Here is a 25808-nt window from a genome sequence, read left to right as displayed (position 1 = left end):
TCCCCCCATTCCAGGCTATAACCTTACAAAGTGACTTGCAATTGGGCATATCAGGTTGTGCCTTTGCTCAGGCCACACCTCCTGCCTGATGGTCCTTTCTCTCCCTGTCCAACCAACACATGCTCATCTTTAAAGTCTCAGCCCCAGACATGGCTCAGTGGTAATGAACCCGACTAGTATTCATGAGGACGCAGGTTCGATCCCTGGCCTCGCTTAGTGGATTAAGGATCTGGCATTGCCGTGAGCTGTGATGTAGGTCGAAGATGTGGCTCAGTCTGGCATTCCTGTGGCTGTGACATAGGCCAGCAGCTACAGCTCCGATTCAGCCCTAAGCCTGGGAACATCCATAGGCCATAAGTGCGGCCCTAAAAAGAGAGAAAAAAAAAGTCTCAGCTCCATCATCACACCCCAGGGAAGCCAGCAAAGATTTAGCTCTACTCAGCGTTTGCCCTGTGATGCACCCACAGCCTTCCCCACCCTCATCAGCTCCCTCCCAAGTCCAAGCAACTTGTTCACCCTTGAACCCCAGCTTTGAGCTCAGTGCTTGTCACACACTAGAAAACAAATGCTTTCAGAGTGGAAACGGACACGAACATTTACTGAGCACGCTTCAAGTGGATGCTGTTCTGAGAGGTTGGAGTGTACAGTCACTCATCATGACAGGTCAAAGAGGTGCACGCTACTGTTACGCAGAGCGGGATTAGGCTCAGGGAAGTGGGGCACTCAGCACAGGTGCAAAATGTAAAGGGGCACCCAAAAAACTCAGGCGTCAACATAGATAATTTTTTTTTTGTCTTTTGTCTTTTTAGGGCTGCACCCTCAACATATGGAGGTTCCAGGCTAGGGGTTAAATCCGAGCTACAGCTGCTGGCCTACATCACACCCGTAGCAACGTGGGATCCCAGCCGTGTCTGCAACCTACACCACAGCTCACGGCAACGCTGGATCCTTAACCCACTGATGGAGGCCAGGGATTGAACCCAAGTCCTCATGGATACTACTCAGTTCGTTACCATGGATACTAGTCAGCGTTACCACGATGAGAACTCTGATAATATTTTAATGAAATATTTTTCCCCAGGAATGTTTCTATTTATCTGCGATTTATGCTGTGTCTAACAAATGCCAACCACATACGGGTGAATCATAACTGTCTTAAAATAGTTTTTACCAGATCAATGATGAGGAATATATGTTTAGTTAATACGCAGTAGGGCATCAAAAGAATCCAGTCATTATTTAAACTCCAGGTAATTTGATTAACATCAACAATGAATGAAAATCTAACAACCCTTGGGGAAAGGAGATAGATTAAGTCCAGCAAAGCTTCAAAGGAGCCACAGGATTAAGGGGCAGTTAAAGGTAACATTGAGCAACAGAACTAAGAGATAGTGAAATTTCAGCCTTATAAATACAACTGATGGTTGAAAGGCAATGCAGTCCATAAGGAACTGGAAAAACAAAAACAGAACAAAAAAAACAAAAAACAAAAAAAAATAGGAGTTCCTGCCATGGCTCAGTGATTAACGAACCCGACTAGCATCCATAAGGATGCAGGTCCGATCCCTGGCCTCGCTCAGTGAGTTAAGGGTCCAGCGTTGCCATGAGCTGTGGTGTAGGTCGAAGACACAGCTCAGATCTGGCGTTGCTGTGGCTGTGGTGTAGGCTGGCAGCTACAGCTCCAATTCCACCCCTAGCTTGGGAACCCCATATGCTGCGGGTGTGGCACTAAAAAAAAAACTGACAAAAGACAAAGAAAACAAACTGAAGAGTAGCAGTCTATCTAATCCAAAACTGTATCTGAGTCTCATTATTTTTGTATCATTTAAAAAAAATGTAATTGAAGTATCGTTGATTTATAATATTGTACTAGTTTCAGGTATACAGCAAAGCCATTCAGCTATATAAGATATATAGCTACATATACATATTTATATATACTTTTTCAGATTATTTTCCCTTATAGGTTATTACAAGATATTGAATATCGTTCCCTGTGCTATACAGTAGGTCCTTGTTGCTTATCTATTTTATATACAGTAGTGTGTGAACATGTTAATCCCAAACCTCTAATTTACCCCTCTCCCCCTATCCCCATCTCCTTGGGCAACCATAAATTCATTTTCTATGAAATTTTTTTTTAATCACATATTAAACTTTTAGGTAAAGACAGGATCCAGCCCTGCACTTATACCATTCGTCTCACTCATCTCACCCTAATCACTGGCCTATCATATTCTTTCTTTATTTTTTGATATTTTGTTCAACAACTTTATTTCCAGGTATTTTTCTAAGGAATTAATCAAGGCTCTGTGTAAAGATTCACCTGCAAGACCTAAATGTCCATTGACAGTGGAGTGGTACATATACACAATGGAATATTACTCAGCCATTAAAAGGAATGAAATACCGGCATTTTTAGCAACATGGATGGACCTAGAAACGATCATGCTAAGTGAAGTCAGCCATACAATGAGACACCAACATCAAATGCTTTCACTGACATGTGGAATCTGAAAAGAGGACAGAATGAACTTCTTTGCAGGACAGATACTGACTCACACACTTTGAAAAACTTATGGTCTTCAAAGAGGACAGTTTGGGGGGTGGGGGATGCGCTGGGGTTGTGGGATGGAAATCCTGTAAAACTGGATTGTGATGATCATTGTACAACTAGAAATGCAATAAATTCATTGAGTAATTAGAAAAACAAAACAAACAAAACAAAACAAAAAAATAAAGGAATGCTGCATCGCAAAAAAAAAAAAAAAAAAGAGATTTACCCGCAAGGATGTTCATTGTTGTGTTGTTTATGAAAAGGAAAAATGGAGAACATTTGACCTGTATGAAACTGCTGATACTTGACCATTGTTGACCTAAAAAGAACATTTTGGTGTTGTTCAATCTCTCCTAAATATCCAGCATTTACGAACTGCAATTATATATAATCTGTAGAACATGCAGCCACTGAAATTCTAGGCACGCATTAAAAAATATCTGAAAGATGACAAAGACATAGAAAGCGTTCGTGATAAAGTGTTACATGAAAAGAACCGGGTACCAAACAGGATAAAATGTATGGTGTCAGAGTTCCCATCGTGGCGCAGTGGTTAACGAATCCAACTAGGAACCCTGAGGTTGCGGGTTCGATCCCTGCCCTTGCTCAGTGGGTTAACGATCCAGCGTTGCCGTGAGCTGTGGTATAAGTTGTAGACGAGGCTCGGATCCTGCCTTACTATGGCTCTGGCGTAGGCCGGCGGCTACAGCTCCGATTAGACCCCTAGCCTGGGAACCTCCATATGCCGTAGGAGCGGCCCAAGAAATGCCAAAAAGATAAAAAAAAAAAAATGTATGGTGTCAACCAAAAATATCTGAATTGATTGTTCACCAAAATGTTAACAGTGGTAAGCCTGAGTGGTGAGTTTTGGGGTGATTTTCATGTCCTTTTTGATTTCCTGAGTCTTGTATATTAAACATGCACCATGTCTAAAGGGAGAAAAAAGAGCAATAAATAAAAACCTGCTTGACTAATCGAAGACCTTTTCATCCAAAGACTCTGTCACATCCTCATCCTGAGAGGGGTACAGGGACACCCATTTTTATTACTCATGTCCTTTCGCAGGTGGGGCTGGCTCTCAATCCTCTTCCCCTGACCCCTTCCTGCTTGCCTGACCCTCTTGTCCTCCAGTCCCCTGCAACGCTTGGAGCCTGATGAAGTAAGTGCTTTCTCTACCTCCATGGCCTCCAACACCAGGACCCCCCTTCCTCCCCCACCTCCCCACCCCTGCCCCAGGGCTTGATCCTCAGTAGGGAACACACACCTAAGCATGGCGCCCTGAGAATGCAGAATCGCTTTGCTGTCTCCCAAGCAAATGAACACAGTTCTATGGGGTGACAGGCTTTTCGAGGGGCAGGGGGCCTGGGGGAGCAGGAATCCTGCCTTCTGTCTTCCACTAACCTCCTTCTCCATCTTGGTGCACTTGGGACCCTGCAACCCCTGGAGCACCAGCTCTTTCTTTTCCTTTTAAAATGTTTTTATTTTATTTATTTATTTATTTATTTATTTTTGTCTTTTTAGCTATTTCTTGGGCCACTCCCGTGGCATATGGAGGTTCCCAGGCTAGGGGTTGAATCGGAGCTGTAGCCACTGGCCTACGCCAGAGCCACAGCAACAAGGGATCCGAGCCGTGTCTGCAACCTACACCACAGCTCACGGCAACGCCGGATCATTAACCCACTGAGCAAGGGCAGGGACCGAACCCGCAACCTCATGGTTCCTAGTCGGATTTGTTAACCACTGCGCCATGACAGGAACTCCGTAAAATGTTTTTAGATAGAACATAACTAAAATGTTTTAGATACTAAATGACTAGTATCCATAAAATGTTTTTAGAGTTAAGTTGCTTTGTGGTTTTTTTTTTTGTTTTTTTTTTTTGTTTTTTTTTTTAGGGCCGCACCCATGGCCTGGTTCCCAGACTAGGGGTCGAATCGGAGCTGCAGCTGCCAGCCGACACCACAGCCACAGCAACGCCAGATCCAAGCCATGTCTTCAACCTATACCACAGCTCACGGCAATGCCAGATCGTTAACCCACTGAGCGAGGCCAGGGATCAAACCCCCGTCTTCATGGATACTAGTTGGATTCATTACCACTGAGCCACAACGGGAACTCCAAGATTTTCTTCTTTAATTACAAAAAGTGCAAAGACTAAGAATCACCAGCATTGCCCTCCAAAGTAACAACTCCTTAGCATTTTATCAGATTGGCCTCAAGCCTCTCTCTCTCTCATTAAAAAACAACCGAAACAACACATTACAGTCAAAACTCCGTACAGGCCCCTCCGCCATCTCCCCCAGGGACACTCACTGTCTTTAACGCAATGCTCACACCTCTTTGGTCCATTGTTACACTTTGAGATACACAGGCATACATACACAGGAACAAGAGACACAATGGTTTTATTATTACTCTAATTTGCATAAATGTATTGTACCACATCATCTATAATCAGGTTTTCTTTTCATCTCTAACATCATGTTTTTAAGCCCCATTCGTGCTGATACGTACTGATCGTATTGGTCAAGTAAGTTCATTTATTTTACTAGGGCAAGTAGTATTCTATCCCAGGTGGGCGGGCCTGAAGCTTGGCAGGGTACTCTCTGAACACACGTAATGCCAAGGCTTCCCCTGACCTCAGAGGTTCTGATAATTTTTTTTTTTTTTTGTCTTTTTACCTTTTCTAGGGCTGTACCCGCGGCATATGAAGGTTCCCAGGCTAGGGGTCTAATTAGAGCTGTAGCCGCCAGGATACGCCAGAGCCACAGCAATGCAGGATCCAAGCTGCGTCTGCAACCTACACCTACACCACAGCTCACGGCAACCCTGGATCCTCAACCCACTGAGCAAGGCCAGGGATGGAACCCGCAACCTCATGGTTCCTAGTCGGGTTCGTTAACCACTGAGCCATGACAGGAACTCCCGAGGTTCTGCTAATTTGGAGCGCCTAGCCAATTGCAGGAACTCTCCCCAGCCCTCATCCTTCTAGTCCATAAAACCTTCCAAATCCCACACTGGCCCTCATCTTTCCCCTGGCTGCGGCAGGTGCTAAGATCACCTGGTCCCCACCCCACCCTTTTGTCTGACCTGTGAGTATCTCTTGGCCGTCTTAGGTTTCCCATCCTGACTGCAACAAATAGGGGAATGAAGATTGTTCACAAAGTCTGCTTTCCTCCCGTAAGCCATGCCATCAGGGTAGCGGGCATCCTGAGAAGTTGGTGTTTCCTCAGTCTTTGGTGCTAAGCTAACCTGATCAAGTCCTGGCTCAGCTGGCGGGTAACTTGCCCTCTCTGAGTCAGGTTCTTATCCCTTTATTTGAAAAGTGGAGAGAGGAACACTCAGCTCCTAAGCCTGCTATGCTAATGAAGGCTAAATATAAGAAACAACTGGCAGGCTCCCGGCACAGAGCAGACAGTCAAAAACTGCTTCTGCCCTTGCCCTTCTTCTGTCTCTTCTCCAACCAGCAGCCACAGGGGTCTCTCAAAATGTTAGTCAGACCTCACTAGTGCTCTGCTTATGTCAATCCCCAGGTTAGGTCAAGGAGGCTTTGCATTAAGCATCTTGGGCTCCCAGACTGCTTGCTCTGGGGGAAGCCAGCCTCCACACCATGCATTCACTCGAGCAGGCCTCTGGAGAGGCCCACGTGGGGAAGAACCAAGGCCTCCCACCAACAGCCAGCACCAACTCCCCAGCCACATGAGAGCGCCACTCTCCATCCTTTCAATGACTGCACCCCAGCTGACATCTAAGCTCAACCTGGTAAACCTGGGCCACAGCCACCCAGACAACCCACTCTCAGATGCCTGACTTCGGAAACAATGAGAGATGATGGATGGTTATGGTTGTTTTAAGCCATTATGTTTTAGGGTGATTTGTTATGCAGCATGCAGCATTAAATAAATGATACGCAAGTTAGGTGTTCTCCTGTGGCACAGTGGATTAAGGGTCCGGCATTGTCACTGCCTGTTCCAGCTTGCGGTTTACCAGCAAGTTATTTAAATGTGCTGTGCCTTAGTTTTCTTATTTGTAAAATGGGGCTACTAGTAGTTCCCATTTCCGATGGTTGCTATGAAATGTGCTAGAAGTGTAAAATATACACTGGATTTCAGTGACATAAAATGTTTAGAACAGTGCCTAGCACGTAGGAAGTGATATAGTATCATTAGCATACAAGTTGAAAATAACAGGTTATCATTATTTGTTAACTTGCATATTATTATTATTTTTTCTTTCTTTCTTTTTTTTTGTCTTTTTAGGGCTTTTCCCGCGGCTCACGGAGGTTCTCAGGCTAGGGGTCTAATCAGAGCTGTAGCTGCCAGCCTGCACCAGAGCACCCTGCCCCTGATTCCAGCAGCTGTGCCTATAACCACTCCCTCATGCTGCATCTTGAACAAACCCACACCCAGAAATGCGGCACCAAGAAGCGGGACATGTTCTCAAATTCACACAGCCTGCTTTTTTTAAGGGAGGGAAGAGGAAGGAGAGAAAAAGGAAAAGAGTCAACCTTCTTCTCTTCTCCTAGACCTTCCAGGTTTTACCTTTCTCCTTGGGTCTCAGCTCTAACCCCCTCGTAGGCTATCAGTGCGCTGGTCAGAGATCAGAGCCAACTCAACTCCACTGAAAAAGTGAAAAATGGGAGTTCCCATCGTGGCGCAGTGATCAACGAATCCGACTAGGAACCATGAGGTTTCGGGTTCGGTCCCTGCCCTTGCTCAGTGGGTTAAGGATCCGGCGTTGCCATGAGCTGTGGTGTAGGTTGCAGACTCGGCTCGGATCCCGAGTTGCTGTGGCTCTGGCGCACGCTGGTGGCTACGGCTCCGATTAGACCCCTAGCCTGGGAACCTCCATATGCCATGGGAGCGGCCCAAGAAATGGCAAAAAGACAAAAAAAAAAAAAAAAAAGAAAGAAAAATGTTACTAAAACTTTGCCCGATGTTTTACAGCTCTTGTCACATCTCCTTAGATAGGGTTCTGATCCACGGAGATGATCAGTTTCTCCTCTGCAAATGTGACTCAATCCAAGCCTTGCCCCTGCTTCTTCAAAGTACTGTCTTAAAACTTATCAAGTATTTCAAGTGGAGAAAAGTTGCTCAAAGAAGACAACTGATCAATGCAGGATCAGTAAATACAATACACATGGTCTATACCCCCCCCACCCTGCTCTGTGCCCTTTACAGACATGGCTAATCAATCACCTCTTTCCCATTCAGTTTTGATGTAGCTTCAGAATCCTTCTCATCACAGTGCTCCAGGATGCCACTTCCACAGGTTTGAAGTTTGGAGTAGAGCTGAGACCTATCTGTCATTCTGGCTCTAACAGGACAAAGACGAAACACCAAAAGCAACAGACTGGAACTAATCCCTCTAGTTTCCCAGGGAGTAAAAGGCTCCCTGCCTCCTCTGCTTTTACCCCTCCTACAAAACCCATTTTCATCACAGTGAAGCTTAGAAGGGATTTTAAAAAGAGAGGACACTGCAAGAAAACATTGACCTTGGTCTTAATGATGGTATAAGGATGAGAGCCCAGGTTGGGATGTGTTTGTGCCCATAGACGATGGTGAATTAGCAACCAAAGACTCAGCAGCAACTGGACCAGAAAGGACTCATCCTGAGGTCAAGGTAAACTAGGAAAGTAGCCACATGCTTTACTCCATATAACCTGTTGACAACTTTCTAGCACTTTAGAAAGGGGTCATGAACACGTGGAGGGACCAGAACCATCCAAAGAAATAGAATATAAGCCACACATATAATTTGAAACTTTCTGGTGGCTACATTAAAAAAGTAAAAAGAGGAGTTCCCGTCATAGCGCAGTGGTTAACGAATCTGACTAGGAACCATGAGGTTGCAGGTTCGGTTCCTGCCCTTGCTCAGTGGGTTAAGAATCCGGCGTTGCCGTGAGCTGTGGTGTAGGTTGCAGACGTGGCTCGGGATCCCGCATTGCTGTGGCTCTGGTGTAGGCCGGTGGCTACAGCTCCAATTGGACCCCTAGCCTGGGAACCTCCATATGCTGCTGGTGCGGCCCAAGAAATAGCAAAAAGACAAAAAAAAAAAAAAAAGTAAAAAGAAACAGGTAAAATTCATTTAAATAACATTTTATCTGGCCTCAAATACCCAAGTATTATTTCAGCACATAATTTTAAACTATTCGTAAGTAATTTTCATTCTTTTTTCCGTACTTTGCCTCTAAAATCCAGTGTATATTTTACACTTACGGCACATTTCAATTCAGATACTAAATTTTTACCAGAAATATTTGATCTGTATTGAGATGTCATTAAAATTTACAGCTGAAAATGTAGATTCCACATACTGAATTTCTTTTCTCTTTTTTTTAATGGCCATACCCGCGACACACAGAGGTCCCAAGCCAGGGACTGAATCTGAGCAATGGCTGTGACCCGAGCCGCTGCACTTGGATCCTTAACCCACTGCACCACAGTGGGAATTCTGCACTGAATTTTTTTTAAACACTCCAAAAAGTTTTCCAATAACTGAAATAAGTGTTTGCTGTTACATTTAAATCAATTAACATCAAAGTAAAAATTCAGTTCCTCCTGTGGCACCAGCCACGTTCCAAGCACCCCATAGCCACATGTGGTTGGTGGCTACTGTATTGGTCAGTGCAGGACTCTCCCTACCTGTGGGCAGACGCCCTCTCCCATCAGGGTCCCTGTGTCCACCCTCCGGGAACCTGTGGCCTGACTCTTCCCAACACTCTTGCTCCAACTTGGGCTCACAACTGCTTTCACTCTCTGATCAAGCCTTCTCTCACTCTCTCTGCATGACTTGTCTTCAGCTTTGCCCCAGGCTTTCAGATCTCCCAGGCTTCATGCTCTGCGGTTCTCCAGCTGGCCCACCCCCGGCTGACCCTGAGCCCCTGCCCAAGTGCGGTTTAGGACACTGCTCGACGAGAAGGGCTGCCTAGCTGATGCTATATTCTCTGCTTTGCAAAAAGCCAGGGATGGGCGATTTGGGGGTGCATCCAGGGGCAAGCCATTTCTTTTGGTGTTTGGGGAGAAGACCCTTGCCGTTTTCATGCCCCACCAGGTGGCACAAAGGCTGTACTAAAATATTACCATGGGCAGCTCTGCACTCTCTACCTGGAATACCTTTTGGCTTGTGGCTCCAGGAGGCCCGCCATCACCTTCCCTGCTCCCTGCAGTGTGTGTGCTTTATCCCTTGGTTCCCCTTCTTCCTCTGGCCCCTTGGGCTGGTGAACTGTTTGGGGATTATTGCTCAGTCCTACCAGTTCACTCTTTAAGGGTCCAACACCACAGCAGACATCACTAATCGATCACAGATTCTTTCTCCAGAGCCTCGGGCCAGGATCTACCCCAAACCCTGGGATGATGCCCCAGCCCCCCACCACACTCCCCTCAGCTGCCCCCCACCAGCCAGTGAGGGATTTCACAGGAAGGGGAAAAGAGAGCTTCCAAGCAAAGAAGCCGGGTACAGACTTGTGAGGCAGAAACTAACCCCCCGTGGAACTGACTTGGCGACACTGGGAAGCAGCATGGCTTTCCAAGGCCAGTCTCCTTGGAAATGAAAGCCCTTGACATGTCAGAAGCCCTCCCCAACAATTGGCTTAAAGAACCGAAAAGCCAGAACTGCTGGGAGGAAATAAAGGGAAGGAAATCTGAAGTCTGAAAAGCTGTGTCTAAAGGCCTGAACCAAAAAAAAAAAAAAAAAAGAGGAGTTCCTGTCGTGGCGCAGTGGTTAACGAATCCGACTAGGAACCATGGGGTTGCGGGTTTGATCCCTGACCTTGCTCAGTGGGTTAGCATCCGGCATTGCTGTGAGCTGTGGTGTGAGTTGAAGACGCAGCTCGGATCCTGTGTTGCTGTGTCTCTGGTGTAGGCCAGTGGCCACAACTCCAATTAGACCCCTAGCCTGGGAACCTCCATATACCATGGGAGCGCCCTAGAAAAGGCAAAAAATAAAAAAAAATTTTAATTAAAAAAAATAAAAGGGCCTAACTGACAGGGATCTGGGACTGAGTGTGTGGGACTTGAACCACAAAAACAGAATGCCCGCAGCTTGTGGGTGACACATGAAGCCCCAGTCCACCAGTCGCCTGGGCACTGGGGAAGCCACTCAGGGTCCAAGCACACAGCCTCAGACAGGCCCAGGCAGAGCTGACTGCCTGAGAGCAGCCCTCTGCATCCGCCTCCTGTCTGAAAAAAAAGCTGTGTGGGGTCACTGATCCTGCCAGGCCTTGGGGGCCCACCAGACACAGGTGCCCACCTCTGTGTCTGAGGGCAGACCTGGAGGCTTCTGTTTGTACAGAAGGGGGCAGGAAAGGGCAAGAATTCCAAGTTCCTGCATTGCCAGAAATCATCCTCACCAGAGTCCCAAATGCATCTGAAGAGAACACAAGGAACCAGCCGAAGAAACAAAGGGCTGCTTGATCAGGTACCGCCACCCGGAGGAATTCTCCTTCCCACGCAAAACTCTCCCCCCGGGACAGAGTCCTCCCCATCCTGCCCTACTCCCATATTTCAACAAGAGCTGCATTATCTTCTGTCTTTTACATCTCTTCAGGCACTAGTGTCCTCTGTTCTGCCTCACCAGCCTCACCACACACACACACACACACACACACACACACACACACACACAAGTACTTCACTGATCTCTCATTGTAGGGAAATGAAGTGTTGCAGCCATAGGACATCTCTCAAGGAACCTAGGTTGACCTCTTTAAGAACCAGTACTTGGGGAGTTCCCTGTTGTGGCGCAGCGGAAACAAATTCGACTGGGAACTATGAGGTTGTGGGTTCGATCCCCGGCCTTGCTCAGTGGGTTAAGGATCCGACGTTGCCATGAGCTGTGGTGTCGGTCACAGGCAAGGCTCGGATCTGGCATTGCTGTGGCTGTGGTATAAGCAGGCAGCAACAGCTCTGATTAGACCTCTAGCCTGGGACTCTCCATATGCTGCTGGTATGGCCCTGAAAAGACAAAAGACAAAAAAAAAAAAAAAAAAAAAAAAAAAAAAGAACCAGCACTTAATACACTTGACCATATTGCTGGAAATTTTTCTGAACTGAATGACATAAGCTCCCTGACATCCCAGGCTGGAACCCTGAATGTAACTGATCACTTCCTGGTGACTCAGGAACACGTCTGTGAGCCCGTCTTTACCGTGGTCTATTAGGACTTCCACCTTGGGCCACTTTTCTCCTTGCTTAGGCTGCCCCAGCCTCATGCACTGAACACACTCGCTGTAGGGCTGGTGCCCTGGGCCTTGGCTGTCTGGAACATTTGCTCCCTAGATGCCTGCACGGCTCACTCTTTCCATTCGTGCTGCAGCTCCAACGCCATCTTATTCAGCAGGCCTTTCCTGGCCATCCTTCTCTCATCTTTCTGTCCTCTTTTGCCGCTTTTTATTTTCATAGTGTTTGCCACCACCTAACCCATTGTATATTTATCTGTTTATGGTCTGTCTCCCCCACTAGGATGGGAGCTCCTTGAGAACAGGGGTTTTGCCTGTTTGATGATCCCATGAACCTGTAACAGTCTGGCACACAGTAGTGCTCAGCAGATAACTGTCAAGTGAAGGGACAGACAATGTCTTCAGCATTCTGACCACGGTGTGGCTGTGGGACCCCCCCCCCCGCACAGGGACCCTCCTGATTGGTCCTTTGCTATCAATGGTCCCTCCTCAGTGTATCAGCAACTCTTAGCAATTCCCTCATCTTGCTCCTTCTAATCTGCTGTATATGTAACCTATAAAAAGCTGAAGGTGACCAGAGGAGCGACAACATTTTGGACCCCTTACACTGATTTTTATACAAAATGCGGCATTCTAGGCTGTGGCCTGAATTCCATGCCTGTCTTCTGAATAAAGTCCAAGAGCTTGGAGACTGCATTCTTGGCTCAAGGGCCTTCTGAGTCTGCTTCTGGTCTTCTAGAATACTGAGAGCGGGAGTCCACCTGCAGACACTCCTGCATATGTCTGTGAGCCTACCAGACACGCACAAAGACCCTCAGCTTCTCGCTCAGTAGAAGGCAAGCTGTGTCCCTCTGTCAGACGATGTTTCAAGACAAGAGAATGGAGTGGGTTTGGTCCAGTTTATTCCTAATGAAAACTGGTTTCATGCTCTTCTGAACTCAAGTGGTCTGGTCTTTGTACACCTCGCCCTCTGGCCTTATTCTCCCTAACCCAGTCACCATCAGACCATGAACTGTGGCTTCGGGCCACCTCATCTTGCAGGAATGGGTCAACAAGGGATGGTTTGAGCTGGGAGGGACCTCGGAGACCCCAGAGTTCAACCCTCATCTACCTGATGGGGTCACTAAGGCTCAGAGAGTGGAAGTGACTCACCTAAGGAAACACAGCCCCCTGGGAGCAGGGCTGAGCAGAGAAGGGAGGGTCACTTGGCCTGCGTTCCTGGCAACTTGGTTGCTCATCCCTGGCAGCCAACATCAGTTTCCATCCTGGGCTGCTCCATTCTCCCTGGCCCTGGCCCAGCTAGGGCCCAGGGAATCCCACAAGAGCAGGGCTCACAATTCTGAGCATGTTAAGAGATGTCAGGCAGCGCTGAGATCTGAGACCGTGTGGTCCCTGAGCGACATGGAGCCGCTCCTCACTTCATGGAATGGGTAGGAGGGCAGCACAGGTGCCTTCAGCGAAACCTGAAGCTCTTCCTAATGGGTATAGAAAAGTGGAAAGGCCATACCTGGGGCAGACCTGCCTCCGCGTCTCCAGATAAGCGCCTTCTCTTGGCTACAGGGTATAATGACGGCCCCCTCTGCCACTTCTACCTGCTCTGTCATGTTCCCAGAAGTCTTCTGGTGGCCTGACTGTCTCTAACCAGATACTGGTAAGGGGTGTGGTGGCAATTCAGAGCAGTGGGGCGCCAAGCAGGCCTGGGCATTAGCCTCCTCTATAAACACAGCTCAGGGGCACTGCCAGCTGGTACCGCCCTGGAAAGCAATGGGCAAGGCCCTGGGCGACAGGACAGGTCACCCAGAAAGTCTCCCTAGGCTGGATGAGGGAAACGGAGCGGCATCTGGGAAGGTCAGCGTGCACCCAGGTGGGTAGGCCCACCTCTGCGGGCCCTGCTCTGGGGAGCAGGAAAGATACTGAAGACAGCACTTCCTACTTGGAAGCTTTGCCTCTGACCAGCCTTGGCCCCCTCTCCTGCCCTGCTTGGCAGCTCCAAAGGAACAGGGAGCGACAGCCCAGTGGCCATTATGGGTTTAATTTCATCACCCTCCTTCCTGGCCTTGGTGTGTTCAGCCATCCCTGCTTCCCCAGGGCACCAGTTTTCTTTCGGTCTAATAATTGGACCCCATTTCAAACTCGGTAACAGAGTGGCCTGACATCATCCAAGACAGTCAAGACTCTGAGCTTTTTTCTCCTCCTCCCACTGCTGTTGGAAGAAAGTGCTGACCTTGGTGACAGGGAGTGTGAAGAGAAACCCCTGGGCAGGGTCTGGGCTGTTGCAATGATAGATGGACGGCTCGGTGAGAAAGGGCTCCTGCTAGTGAAAAGAACTCGCTCTCCCTGAACTTTTAGCCACTAGCGCCAGTTCTATTCCTTGGAACCCTATAGAATAATTCATAGAAGTCTCTTGCCTCTTCTGTTGGCTCAGTGCTAAGCATTGATGGGGGACTCAGAAGCGTGAGGCAAGGTTAGGAAGTTTACACTTTAATCCAGCAGTCAAGAGAGGTTTTATTCAGTCATTAAAATTTTTAAAGTAATTATTTTGATTAGCTTTATCCTTATAACATTAATCAATATTTCTTTTTTTTTTTTGCCTTTTCTTTTTTTTTTTTTTTTTTTTGCCTTTTCTAGGGCCACTCCCGTGACATATGGAGGTTCCCAGGCTAGGGGTCGAATCGGAGCTGTAGCCACTGGCCTACACTACAGCCACAGTCACGTGGGATCCAAGCCGCATCTGCAACCTGTACCACAACTCACGGCAATGCTGGATCCCTAACCCACTGAGCAAGACTAGGGATCGAACCCGCAACCTCATGGTTCCTAGTCAGATTCGTTAACCACTGTGCCACGATGGGAACTCCCAATCGATATTTCTTATAGAAAATGTGGAAAAAGCCAAGAGATGGAAGGAAGGATTACCCATAATCCTACTTTCCTAGTGCTAACATTTTGTTCTGTATAGTTTTTTTTTTCCTTCCCCCCAGGCTAGCAGTTGAATCCAGCTATAGCCACTGGCCTACGCCACAGTCACAGCAATGCTGGATCCAATCTTGTCTGTGACCTACATACACCACAGCTCACGGCAATACCAGATCCTTAATCCACTGAGTGAGGCCAGGGATCAAACCTGGGTCCTCATGGATGCTAGTCAGATTCATTTCTGCTGAGCCATGATGCGAATCCTCTGTATAGTTTTTGCTTCCCCCACCCCCAAGAAATGTTTACAGAATGAAGGCAAAGCAAGGTGCTGACCTAGGTGCTCCAGGATAGTCATACTCATGCATCAGAGTTGGACCTTGCCCAGAAGATGCTTCAGGGAAAAGACAAGAGAATGGGCTTCAGAGGCAGAAATACTAGTTTCAAGGTCATGGGTAAATGACTGATGCCCTCTCAGCCTCAGTTCACTCATTTGTTAACTGGACCCAATAGTGGCACCTACCTCATTAGGATATTGAAGGAATTCAAAGAGGTAAAAATCTGCAAAATACCTCACACGGCACTGACATGTGCAAAAAATGCAGCCATAAGACATATAACACAGGAGTTCCTGTGGTGGCTCAGTGGAAATGAGGCTGACAAGTGTCCATGAGGACGCAGGTTCAATCCCTGGATTTGCTCTGTGGGTTAAGGATCCAGCATTGCTATGAGCAGTGATGTAGGTCACAGAGGCAGCTTGGATCTGTTGCTGTGGCTGTGGTGTAGGCTGGTGGCGATAGCTCTGATTTGACTCCTAGCCTGGGAACCTCCATATGCCACGGTGCAGTGGCTGTAATAATACATATATACATATATATAGGGAGTTCCCATGGTGGCGCAGAGGAAACAAATCCGACTAGGAACCATGAGGTTGCAGGTTCAATCCCTGGCCTTGCTCAGTGGGTTAAGGATCTGGCATGGCCGTGAGCTGTAGTGTAGGTCGCAGACACGACTCGGATCTGGCATTGCTATGGCTCTGGCACAGGCCAGCAGCTGCAGCTCCGATTCGACCCCTTGCCTGGGAACCTCCATATGCCGCAGGTGTGGGCCTTAAAAAAAATACACACACACACACATATGTGATTATGTAGGCTCAACAGGTACATATCAAAGACCACAGCATTCAGGGGAGAGAGACCCAGCCACCTGACCACCTGAGACTGTTTCCGAAGCAGGCCGTACGCTGTCTATGGCTGGCATGTACCAGCACACTGTCTGATTGAGTGAACCGAATTGCTGCCCGGGTGTAATCACCATGGACTTGAGTCTGAAAGCTCCACTCCCCGCTCCCTTCCAAAAGCCTTCTCCTGTCTGTCTGGCCTTCTTGTGTCTCTGCACCCTGTGCCCTAGGAAGGTATTTCAGGTCTCCTCAAAAAGCAGCTGGGGATACACCTGAGATCTTCTAACTGAGATGAACTGCTGGGCCCCGGGCTCCCCTCGGACCCCAGGGCAGTCTCCTCCATCACAGCAAGACAGGCCTGGGGCCCAGTCTTTCCATCTATGCCCCTCCATCTACTTAAATGGCACTTCCAGATTTCCTGTGCCCACGGAGCTGACAAACAGGGCCACCAGAGAAGAAAGCCAGGCCCAACACCCTTGAAGCAGCCATGGTGAGGGAACTGCTGTTACAACACAGAAAGAGAGGGCCCAGCAGGAGAATGAGCAGAACCCTAAAACTGAGCCTGTGCCACTACCCCTCGGGTATCCCAGGGAGGGGACTCTTGAGCTGTCAGGGGCCTTACCAGGCTTCTTCCTCTGTGCTGTCCCCAAGTCCTACGGGCAGGTCTCAACAGGACCCGGCCAGGGACCCCCGTGTTGGGAAGTCAGGCCCTTCTCCTTCTGATCAGAACATTTTGGCAAAGGGTCTGGGATTGTCTGTGCTTCTCCCTCTCCACCCCCTTTCTTTCTTTTTATTTATTTTTTGTCTTTTTACCTTTTCTAGGGCTGCACCCACAGCATATGGAGGTTCCCACGCTAGGGATCGAATCAGAGCTGCAGCCGCTGGCCTACTCCAGAGCCACAGCAACTTGTGATCTGAGCCGTGTCTGCGACCTACACCACAGCTCATGGCAACGCCGGATCCTTAACCCACCGAGGAAGGCCAGGGATCGAACCCACAACCTCATGGTTCCTAGTTAGATTCTTTAACCACCGCACCACGATGGGAACTCCCCACCCCCCTTTCTTGTGTGTGGCACCTAGGCAAGTTAAATACAAATCATTTTCTGTCATTTAGGCAAATTATATTCCCACAGCTCTGAAACGCATACATTATAAATAAAATATAAACTCATCCAGATCAGATTGAAGCCTCTGCTCTCAGAAAACAGTGCTGGAGAAGCCATCATCTGTGATCCCTTCCACTAGAGAAGTGGGGAGCCCTGTGCGGCTCAGGGGTTGCTACAGGACCTACTCTGGACAGGGGTTTCCTCCTCCAGCAATAAACACTCTTCAAAAGAGCTCCCTTGGGCATTCCCACCATGGCTCAGTGGTTAATGAACCCAACTAGCATCCATGAGGACGTGGGTTCGATCCCTGGCCTTGCTCAGTGGGTTAAGGATCCAGCATTGCTGTGAGCTGTGGTGTAGATCGCAGACGTGGCTCGGATCCCACGTTGCTGTGGCTGTGGTGTAAGCCGTCGGCTACAGCTCGGATTGGACCCCTAGCTTGGGAACCGCCATAGGCCTCAGGGACATCCTAAAAAAACAAACAAACAAAAAGAGCTCCCTTAAAGCCACCGATTAGCTTCTATCACCAGCTTATCTAAGGATCAACAAACCTTACAAATCATTTCATCCAAATTTAATATAAAATAACCAAGGTCCAGAGATGTGAGTTTTTGCCCATGGTCACTCAGCAGTATCCCAACCGCAGGATAAGAAACTCTAGTTGGGTGGGAGCTCCTGCTGTGGCGCAATAGGTAAAGAATCCTGCACTGCCTCTGTGATGGTGTGGGTTCAGTCCCCAGCCCAGTTCAATGGGTTATGGATCCAGCATTGCCATGGCTGTGGTGTAGGTCACAGCAGCGGCACAGATTCACTCCCTGACCTGGGAATTTCCATATGCTGCAGATGCGGCCAAAAAAAAAAAAAAAGAAAGAAAGAAAGAAAGAAATACAACAACAACCAAAAAAATCTCCAATTTAGGAAAACTCTTGCCTAAAACTTTCATGGTTTCAAATAGGAAACATTGCAAATAAGTACATCTAGGCTGAAAATACCCATAATGGGTAGCCTAAAAAAGGTAGTGTCACAGAGAACAGACTTGTGGTTGCCAAGGGGGCAGGGGGAGGGATGGAGTGAGAGTTTGGGATTAGCAGATGCCAAACTATGATATATGTGGGATGGATAAACAAGGTCCTACTGTACAGCACAGGGAACTATATCCAATAGCCTATGATTAAACCACAATGGAAAAGAATATGACAAATAATGTATATATGTATAACTGAATCACTTTGTTATACAGTAGAAATCAACATAACATTATACATCAACTCTCCTTCAATAAAATTAAAAAATTTCGATGTCTGTAAAGTGAAATTCCGTGTAACACTTTCGCATCACACCCATGCCTATTAGAGAATTAGCATATGGAAAACCAAACCAATTGCAAATGTTCTTCCCGACTGTGAGGCCTGAAGACTCAAGACCAAGCTGTGTCTGTCCCCCCTCCTGTTTTGGCTGCTGTCCAGAGCCAGCGAGCATCAAGGTAGATTCAACTGGCTGTCCCCAAATCCACTGCCTTGCCCGTAAAGTCCAGCATGGAAAAATCACAAACCCTGCCACATCCTGAGCAGCCATTTAGGGATGAAGTCAGTATCTCCCTTTCGTTTTACAGGTTCCATAACCAATTTTTCACATCAAAATTTATGACACATGGGCTGACAGCAGGACAGAATATTAAAAATCAGGACCTCCCCGAGAAATCTGGGCCATACGGTTGCCATGCCGACACCCTGTAATGCCAAACAAAGTGCCTCCAAGGTCCAGAAGCAACTTGGCTGGCTTCGAATCACCCAGACATTGTGAAGGCAGAGCTGCCTCCTGGCCCAGGCTGTCACGCAGACCCTCCCTTTCCAGCTCAGCTCTCTTGATTCCCCAGGGGAGTGATGATGACGCTTGTCTGAATTTTCTCAGCCTCTGTCAGCAGGGCTGGCCACATCATTCCCTAAGCATCTGAAAATCCACATGCAGTGTCCTGGCCCAAGGGGACAGAGATGTGTTTGGGGATGGCAAGAAGACCAGGGAGAGGTTAACCACGGATTTCAGGGAGAAGGCAAATCCTCAGCTGCACCTGCCCCTTTTAAGTTGAACAAAGGCTTTACCTCCTGGCAACGCTGAATAGACATTCCCCGGGCTCTCTAGTTATAGTCAAGTTAGAGCTGGAAGAAAGTATTAGCGGGATATGAAGCTTGGACCATTGACTGCTCCCAGAGATGGGCAGAAATCCTACTTCACTCATCTAACAGTGCTTATTAAGTCTTGCTGTGCTCATCAATGTGGGCACGCAAGAAGCTTCCTGCATAGTCCCTGCGTGATCGCTTCCACTCAATGAGGAGGCAGGCTGATGACAGAGAATCTCACTGAAGTGAAATACCCCGGAAGACATGCAAGGCTGTGTCAAAGGCGGGGTGTGACTGGGGATCAATGCCTATAGAACAGACGGACTAAAGCTTAAAAACAGCAAGGGAGCTGGCTATGTCCCTGAGTGGCCAGAGAAGGTTCTGTGGCTCACTCCCAGGAACTGCCTCTCTCCTTCTCTTACTACACCTCCATTCCTGGCTCCCCAATAGTCCTTCCCACTTTATTATTTTTTTCTTTTTTCTTTTTATGGCCCCACACCCAAGACATATGGAAATTTCCTGGCCAGGGGTCAAATCTGAGCTGCAGCTGGGCCCTATGCTATAGCCATGGCAATGCTGGCTCCTTAGCCCACTGAGCAAGGCCAGGGATCAATCGTTCATCCTCACAGAGACAACATCAGGTCCTTAACATGCTGAGCCACAATGGGAACTCTGAGTCCTTCACACTTTTTTTTTTTTTTTTAAGGGCCGCACCCGTGGCACATGGAGGTTCCCAGGCTAGGGGTCAAATCAGGGCTACGGCTCCCGGCCCTTACCAGAGCCACAGTAATGCAGGATCTGAGCCATGTCTGCAACCTACACCACAGCTCACTGCAACGCCGGATCCTTAACCCACTGAACGAGGCCAGGGATCGAACCCGAAACCTCATGGTTCCTAGTCAGATTTGTTCCCACTGCACCATAACGGGAACGTCCCTTCACACTTTTAACTGGGCTTCCAGGAGTTGCCGCCATGGCTCAGCAGAAACGCATCTTACTAGCATTAGTGAGGACACAGGTTTGATCCCTGGCCTCGCTCGGTGGGTTAAGGATCTGGCATTGCTGTGGCTGTGGCGCAGGCTGGCGGCTACAGCTCCGATTTGACCCCTATCCTGGGAACCTCCATATGCCGCAGGTGTGGCCCTAAAAAGACAAAACAAACAAACAAACAAACTTGGCTTCCAGTTCACAGCCCTCTCTAATCTGCAGCAAGTGAAACCCCATGGGAAAAAGGCGAGGGTGAGAGGATGCTCACTGGAGGCCCCATGACCTCCACTTTCTACCCTTCAAAACAAGTGCCATCAGCCTCCACCAGTATCCCCAACACCCCCACCACCACCCACACACCCCCCCAATCCCAGGCTTTCATCATTTCGCAGGTCTGAATGGTCTTCCGGGATTCTGAAACCGAAGCACCTGTGAGGAGACCAGCCGCGGGCTCCTGAGCTGCAGTTTCCCGGTGCTCCTGCCTTCCATTCCCCCTCCTCCCTCCCCTCCTCCCCCTCTTCCAGCTCAGACCCTCCTCCATCACGTCACCACAGAGAAGGACAGAACATCTGGCCAGCCTGCCTCTCCCCTGCCATTCCAAGCCCGCCTACCCTGGCCCAGAGCTGCCCCTCTCAGAGAGTAAGAACCAGGCAGCTCAGTTGGGAAGAGTCCCCACTGTGGACCCTCCCTTAGGGTCCCAGGCCACAGCCCTAGTGCCCAGTTCCGACTCTAATCTGTCTAATGTGTCTCTAACCCAGCACTCCAGGATCTTTACAGAGGAGGCTTTTTCTTCATCAGCCTTTCTGTCCAAACATCCACAAGTGCTTTGGAAACAGTGCCCTAGTGGCAGGAACCCTCAGCCTAGAAGGAAACACTCCACGTAATAAGGCTGCCCCCAGAGACCTCAGGGATCTGGGAAGCTGGGGGTGGGGGTGGGTGTCGAGCTGGGGAAAACTCCCCTGCAAACCCCAAGGTCTCCTCAGGCAAAGCCTGGAAATACGATTCTTTGGCAGAGGATTTTTACTTCTTTCTGGGTGGGTAACAAGACACGGAAGCTGCCGCAAGATGGGAATATGAGAGCACTTCCACACACACAACGCCCCGACAGACACACTATATTCCTGGAGCTCAGCTGCCTTGGTACAAATAGCTCAGATTCTGCTCCACACCAGCCTTCGGCCCTCCTGACTCTGCGCCTCTCCAGGAGCTCCCACCGCCCTCCCGCCCCAGGCCCAGATCTTCCAGAATGGCCACCCGGCTCCACTCTCCCACTCTCAGCCCCTTTGCTCTCCTTCCTCCTGGCTAGACTGCCCTCGCCCAGCAATTCGTCCCGGCTGTCGCCCAAGAGTCTCGCCCACCGCTCGCCTGCAGCCCTGCAGCGAAAGAACGCGGCCCGCCTGGAGCGAGCCTCTTGCGGGTCCCGGAGCCTCCCGTCTCAACAGGTGCCCCAGCCACACGAGCTGCTTGCTACCTGGGCGGAGGCCGAGACAAGTACGCGCTGGCCCAGGTCCCCAGAGCGCCTGGAGGGCGCTCCCGCCCTTGCCCCTCCGCGGAGGCCCCCCACCCCGCTTGCCCTGCCGACTTGGTTTCCCGGCTCGCATTGACGTCGCGGGCCCATCTCGTGAGAGGCTATCTCCGAACCTGGGCGCAGACGCTGCTGGTTCACTCGTCGTGATGGACTGGTGTGGGGGTGGGGGACGTGTACTGGACAACAGCTTTCCGCGACCCTGACATCCCCAATAGCGGGGAGTCCTCCGTGCCAAAGAAGCAAACTCAAGTTTACCCGGGCTGAAAAGGGAGCTCAAAGTCCAGCACAGCCCCTAGTGACCCAGCCTCACCCCGCGTCCCCGCCACACATCTTTTGCCCCCAGGAGGCTAGAGAGGGGGTGCGCGTGGCCACCTACGCGCTCAGCACCCAGCGGTTTCCACTGCCGGCTGTCTGCGCTCAAGGTTCAGCTGCCTTCCAGGGCGGGGGAACGCACCGGCAGCCCCCGGCCCAGGCGGCGCAGTGTTGAGAAAGCGGCCACGTTCCCAGTCGTGCGCGGACGCCGGGCCCACCAAACTTGCAGCACTTTCTCCCAGCCCCCACTCGCTGTCACCCTCCCTCCATCCTTGCGCCCTGGCCCCGCTAGCCCGAGAGCGGTTGCCATAACAACGGACAGGAATGCTCCAACATATACAATGCTGGCGGGGCGCGGCGGGCACGCAGCCCCTGGCCCGGCCCCGCGCCCTCTGCAGCCGCGCGGGGCTAGGAAGCGCGCCTCCGTTGCCGGCCGCCCCGCGCACAGCGCGTACTCACAATGAGCGGGATGGTGCGGTCCTCGCGGAGCTGCTCCGGCCTCCTGCCGGCCCTCTGCAAGCCCCGGCCGCCGGAGGATGCTGCGTGGGCTCGGTTGTCCTGCCATAAGTAGTAGAAAGTGCCCAGGATCCAGGCTACCGTCAGGATGGCGATGGCATTGGCTCGGATCTTCCTCATGGTGGGCGGGCGAGCGCCCCGAGTAGGGGCCCGGGCCGGCGTGCTCTTGGGGCCGGAAAGGGGGCACTCGCAGCCCCAGCTGTTTGTTTTCGCTCGCGCCGGGCTGCTCAGTCCTGCAGCGCAGAAAAAGGAGAGAGGTGGGGGTGGGGGGGTGATAGGGAGAGACAGGAGCGCGGAGCGATCCTCATGGTCCTAATGCCCTTCAGCCCCAGGCGCGCGCGTCCCCCGAGCGCCCATTCATTCGCGCGCAGAGCCCGCCCCGAACTCCAGCCCCCGCCGGCCGCGGGGCTGCTGCGCCCAGGGAGAGGAGTGCGGCGGGTGCGAAGCCGCGCGGGAGGAAGGCCGGGCGAGGCAGACGCCCGCGGCGGAATGGCGATGGGCCAGAGCCAGTCTCGGCTTCCACTGCTGGGCGGCCGAGCTCCCGGCGGCTGCCTCCGCGCGGCGCTGGTCGGTCCCGCCTACCTTCACCCACCCCCGGACCCAGCGGCCTTGAGTCACCGACCGGAGATGCGCGACCCCGGCCCGGGCCCGCGCCGCGGAGCCGCGGTCCTGGACTGCGCTCTGAACTGCGCTCTGGAGCGAGGTTTAAGGTGTGTTCGGCGAGTCCTTGGGAAGGGGCGGCTGGGCGGGAGTAGAGTCTAGAGTTTGCACTGGAATCCTCCGCAGCCTAGGATTCCGAGCTGCCAGAGGGCCCGCCCCGAGGAGGGATTGGAAGCTGGTGCACTTGACATTCGAAGAGAGCGAAGGGGAAGCGGCGCTGCTTCAGAGCCAGTGAACGGAGAATAGGGTACCGTCACCCCACCTCTTTCACTGGCCGGGAGCTCCCAGCTTTCGTGATGCCTCCCTGTACCCTGCCTCGTTGTCCCCTGAACAACGCTGGGGTTTTATCATCAGGAAGAAGGGAGACCAGAGGGGCCGGAAGATTCGCCCAAGATCACACGACTAATTAGTGGGCAGAGCCCAGTCTAGAAGCCACCTCTCTGTCTGACACTTTCCACAAAGTGCAAAACACGGGAGTGAGAGACACAAACACAGAAATCATTGAGATTCGGTCCCATCCCTGGTGGCATTGAGAATCTGATGTTAACTACTGACATCCCAGGCGGAACTACCCCTGTTCCAGGAGACCTGCACAGGGTCGGGCACAGAGCAGATACTCAGTGAACAGATGTTAAATAAACCAAGCAGGGGTCACAGAGGAAGACATAATGTATTGCAAGGGTGTCTTAGGGGAAGGCTTCTCACAGAAGGTGGATAAATCCTTTGAATAGATTCTTAAGAGGCTGGCAAGGCGAGGACAGGGCAGGGTGTCAGCTGCCTGAACAGCCTGAGCAAAGGTCCAGAGGATGAAAGCACTTGATGTTTTCAAGGAAGAGAGCTACCTGGCATTACTGGGGCCTGGGGTGCTGGGAAGTTCTTGGTGGGAATTGAGATTGGCCAGTCTGGGCGAGTCTGGACTCAGGAGGACTTTGAAGGTGAGGAGCATGGTTGTCAGGGAGTTTGCATCTTGCTGGTGCCCCTGGACACTGGTTCATGTGGGTCCTGGCCTCTAAATGAAGCTGCCTCGAGAATCAGGCAAATGGTGAAATCACAGTTCATGTTTTCCCCTGACCGCCCCATCAGCATCACTCATTTCCCTGGTTCCCCAGCCCGCAGGACTGAAGCATGTAATAGATGCTCAATGCATTTCTGTTAGAAGGAAGTGAAATGAAGAAAGGAAACCCTAATGGGTTTTTTGCTGCAGAAAGGTCATCGTTGTGACTGTAATACCCTTTCCTTACTCAGAAGACTAACCACTAGGACACCCCAAATGACCCCACCAAGACTGTGACCCTGGGAGTCCCTGCTGTGGTGCAGTGGGCTAAGAATCTGGCTGCAATGGAGTTCCCATCGTGGCTCAATGGTTAACGAATCTGACTAGGAACCATGAGGTTTTGGGTTTGACCCCTGGCCTTGCTCAGTGGGTTAAGGATCCGATGTTGCTGTGAGCTGTGGTGTAGGTCGCAGATGCAGCTCTGATCCCTTGTTGCTGTGCCTCTGGCGTAGGCCAGCAGCTACAGCCCCAATTAGACCCCTAGCCTGGGAACCTCCATATGCCACAGGAGCGGCCCCAGAAAAGGCAAAAAAAAAAAAAAAATCTGGCTGCAATGGCTACGGTCACTGCAGAAGTGGGGGTTTGAGTCTCAGCTGGGCATGGTGGGTTAAAAGGATCTGGTTGCTGCAGATGTGGCTTGGATTCAATCCCTAGCCCAGGAACTTCCACATACCATGGGTGTGGCCATAAAATTTAAAAAAATAATAATAAAAGAATGTGATCCTAGAAAGAAGGGGGCACAGAAGAAAGACTCACAAAAAGGTCTGCAAGAGGAGCTGGGACTCTGAGGCATGAGCTGTGTGGCAATCAGGAACAGTCGGAGATGCTGGCCAGCCTTGCTCTCCCAGTCTCCCTTGCTTGGGAAGTTTAATCAGACTGCAGTAGGGGCCAGGGTTCATTTCCATAGATGGAGAAAACCGCGGTCAAGTCATTGCCTGGTTTCTGCAGGAATCATGGAGTAGACCCAGTGGTTCTGTCCTCTGTGGAAAGCCAGAAAGACCTTGGTCCTTAGGAATCAGGCACCACAGGTATCTGCAGACAATGAGAAAATGTAAGGGAACCCCTCTCCTTGCATCCGCACCTACAGACAAGCTCTCAGCTCAGCCAGGTGGAAAGACCTGGAGAATGACCCTTGGTTGCTATGGGCTGCTCCCCTCATCCCAGTCTGCATGTCTGGTTGCTTTTGGTCTTGAGAGAACCAGGTGAAAGGATGTGGTACCAGAGGCATAACATCAACGCCTAGTGAGAGGCTCCAAACTCACCCCTAGGCATGGGGGATGAAACTGGACCCTGCTAAACGGAAATCAGACTGATGGGTTTCTTTTTCTTTTTCTTTTTTTGCTTTTTAGGGCCACAGTCATGGCATACGGAGGTTCCCAGGCTAGGGGTCTGAACAGAGCTACAGCTGCCAGCCACAGCCACGCCAGATCTAAGCCTTGTCTGCAACTTACACCAGAACTTATGGCAACGCCGAATCCTTGACCCACTGAGCAAGGCCAGGGATTGAACCCGCATCCTCACGGATACCAGTCAGATTTGTTTCCGCTGTGCCACAGCAGGAACTCCTACTATGCTCGTTTGACCCAGAGAAATCTGATACAGAGAATGAGCCATGGGTCTCAAACCACAGGCACACTGGAAGAGTTGGGACCTCACAGCTGCCACGTCGGGGACGGCCCATGGTCATTCTTCCAGACCCTA

At 50.3% G+C, this 25808-nt stretch overlaps 1 protein-coding gene across 2 annotated transcripts in view; it reads right to left on the bottom strand.

Annotated features, from left to right (window-relative positions):
- The window catches only part of GALNT16 (polypeptide N-acetylgalactosaminyltransferase 16), a 112613-nt gene extending 89431 nt beyond the window's left edge, over positions 1-23182 (bottom strand). Inside the window, exons 1-2 of one of the 2 annotated variants that reach the window (XM_005666324.3) lie at positions 23016-23182; positions 22337-22626 (exon numbers count right to left, since the gene is read on the bottom strand). In XM_005666324.3, the coding sequence (XP_005666381.1) occupies positions 22337-22513 (177 nt within the window). In that variant the 5' untranslated portion in view covers positions 22514-22626; positions 23016-23182. 2 annotated transcript variants of the gene reach the window in all.

This window comes from Sus scrofa, chromosome 7 (genome assembly GCF_000003025.6).
Source record: "Sus scrofa isolate TJ Tabasco breed Duroc chromosome 7, Sscrofa11.1, whole genome shotgun sequence".
NCBI lineage: Eukaryota > Metazoa > Chordata > Mammalia > Artiodactyla > Suidae > Sus > Sus scrofa.
The sequence above is the reverse complement of the archived record's forward strand: the minus strand, read 5'-3'. Positions and strand labels throughout refer to the sequence as shown.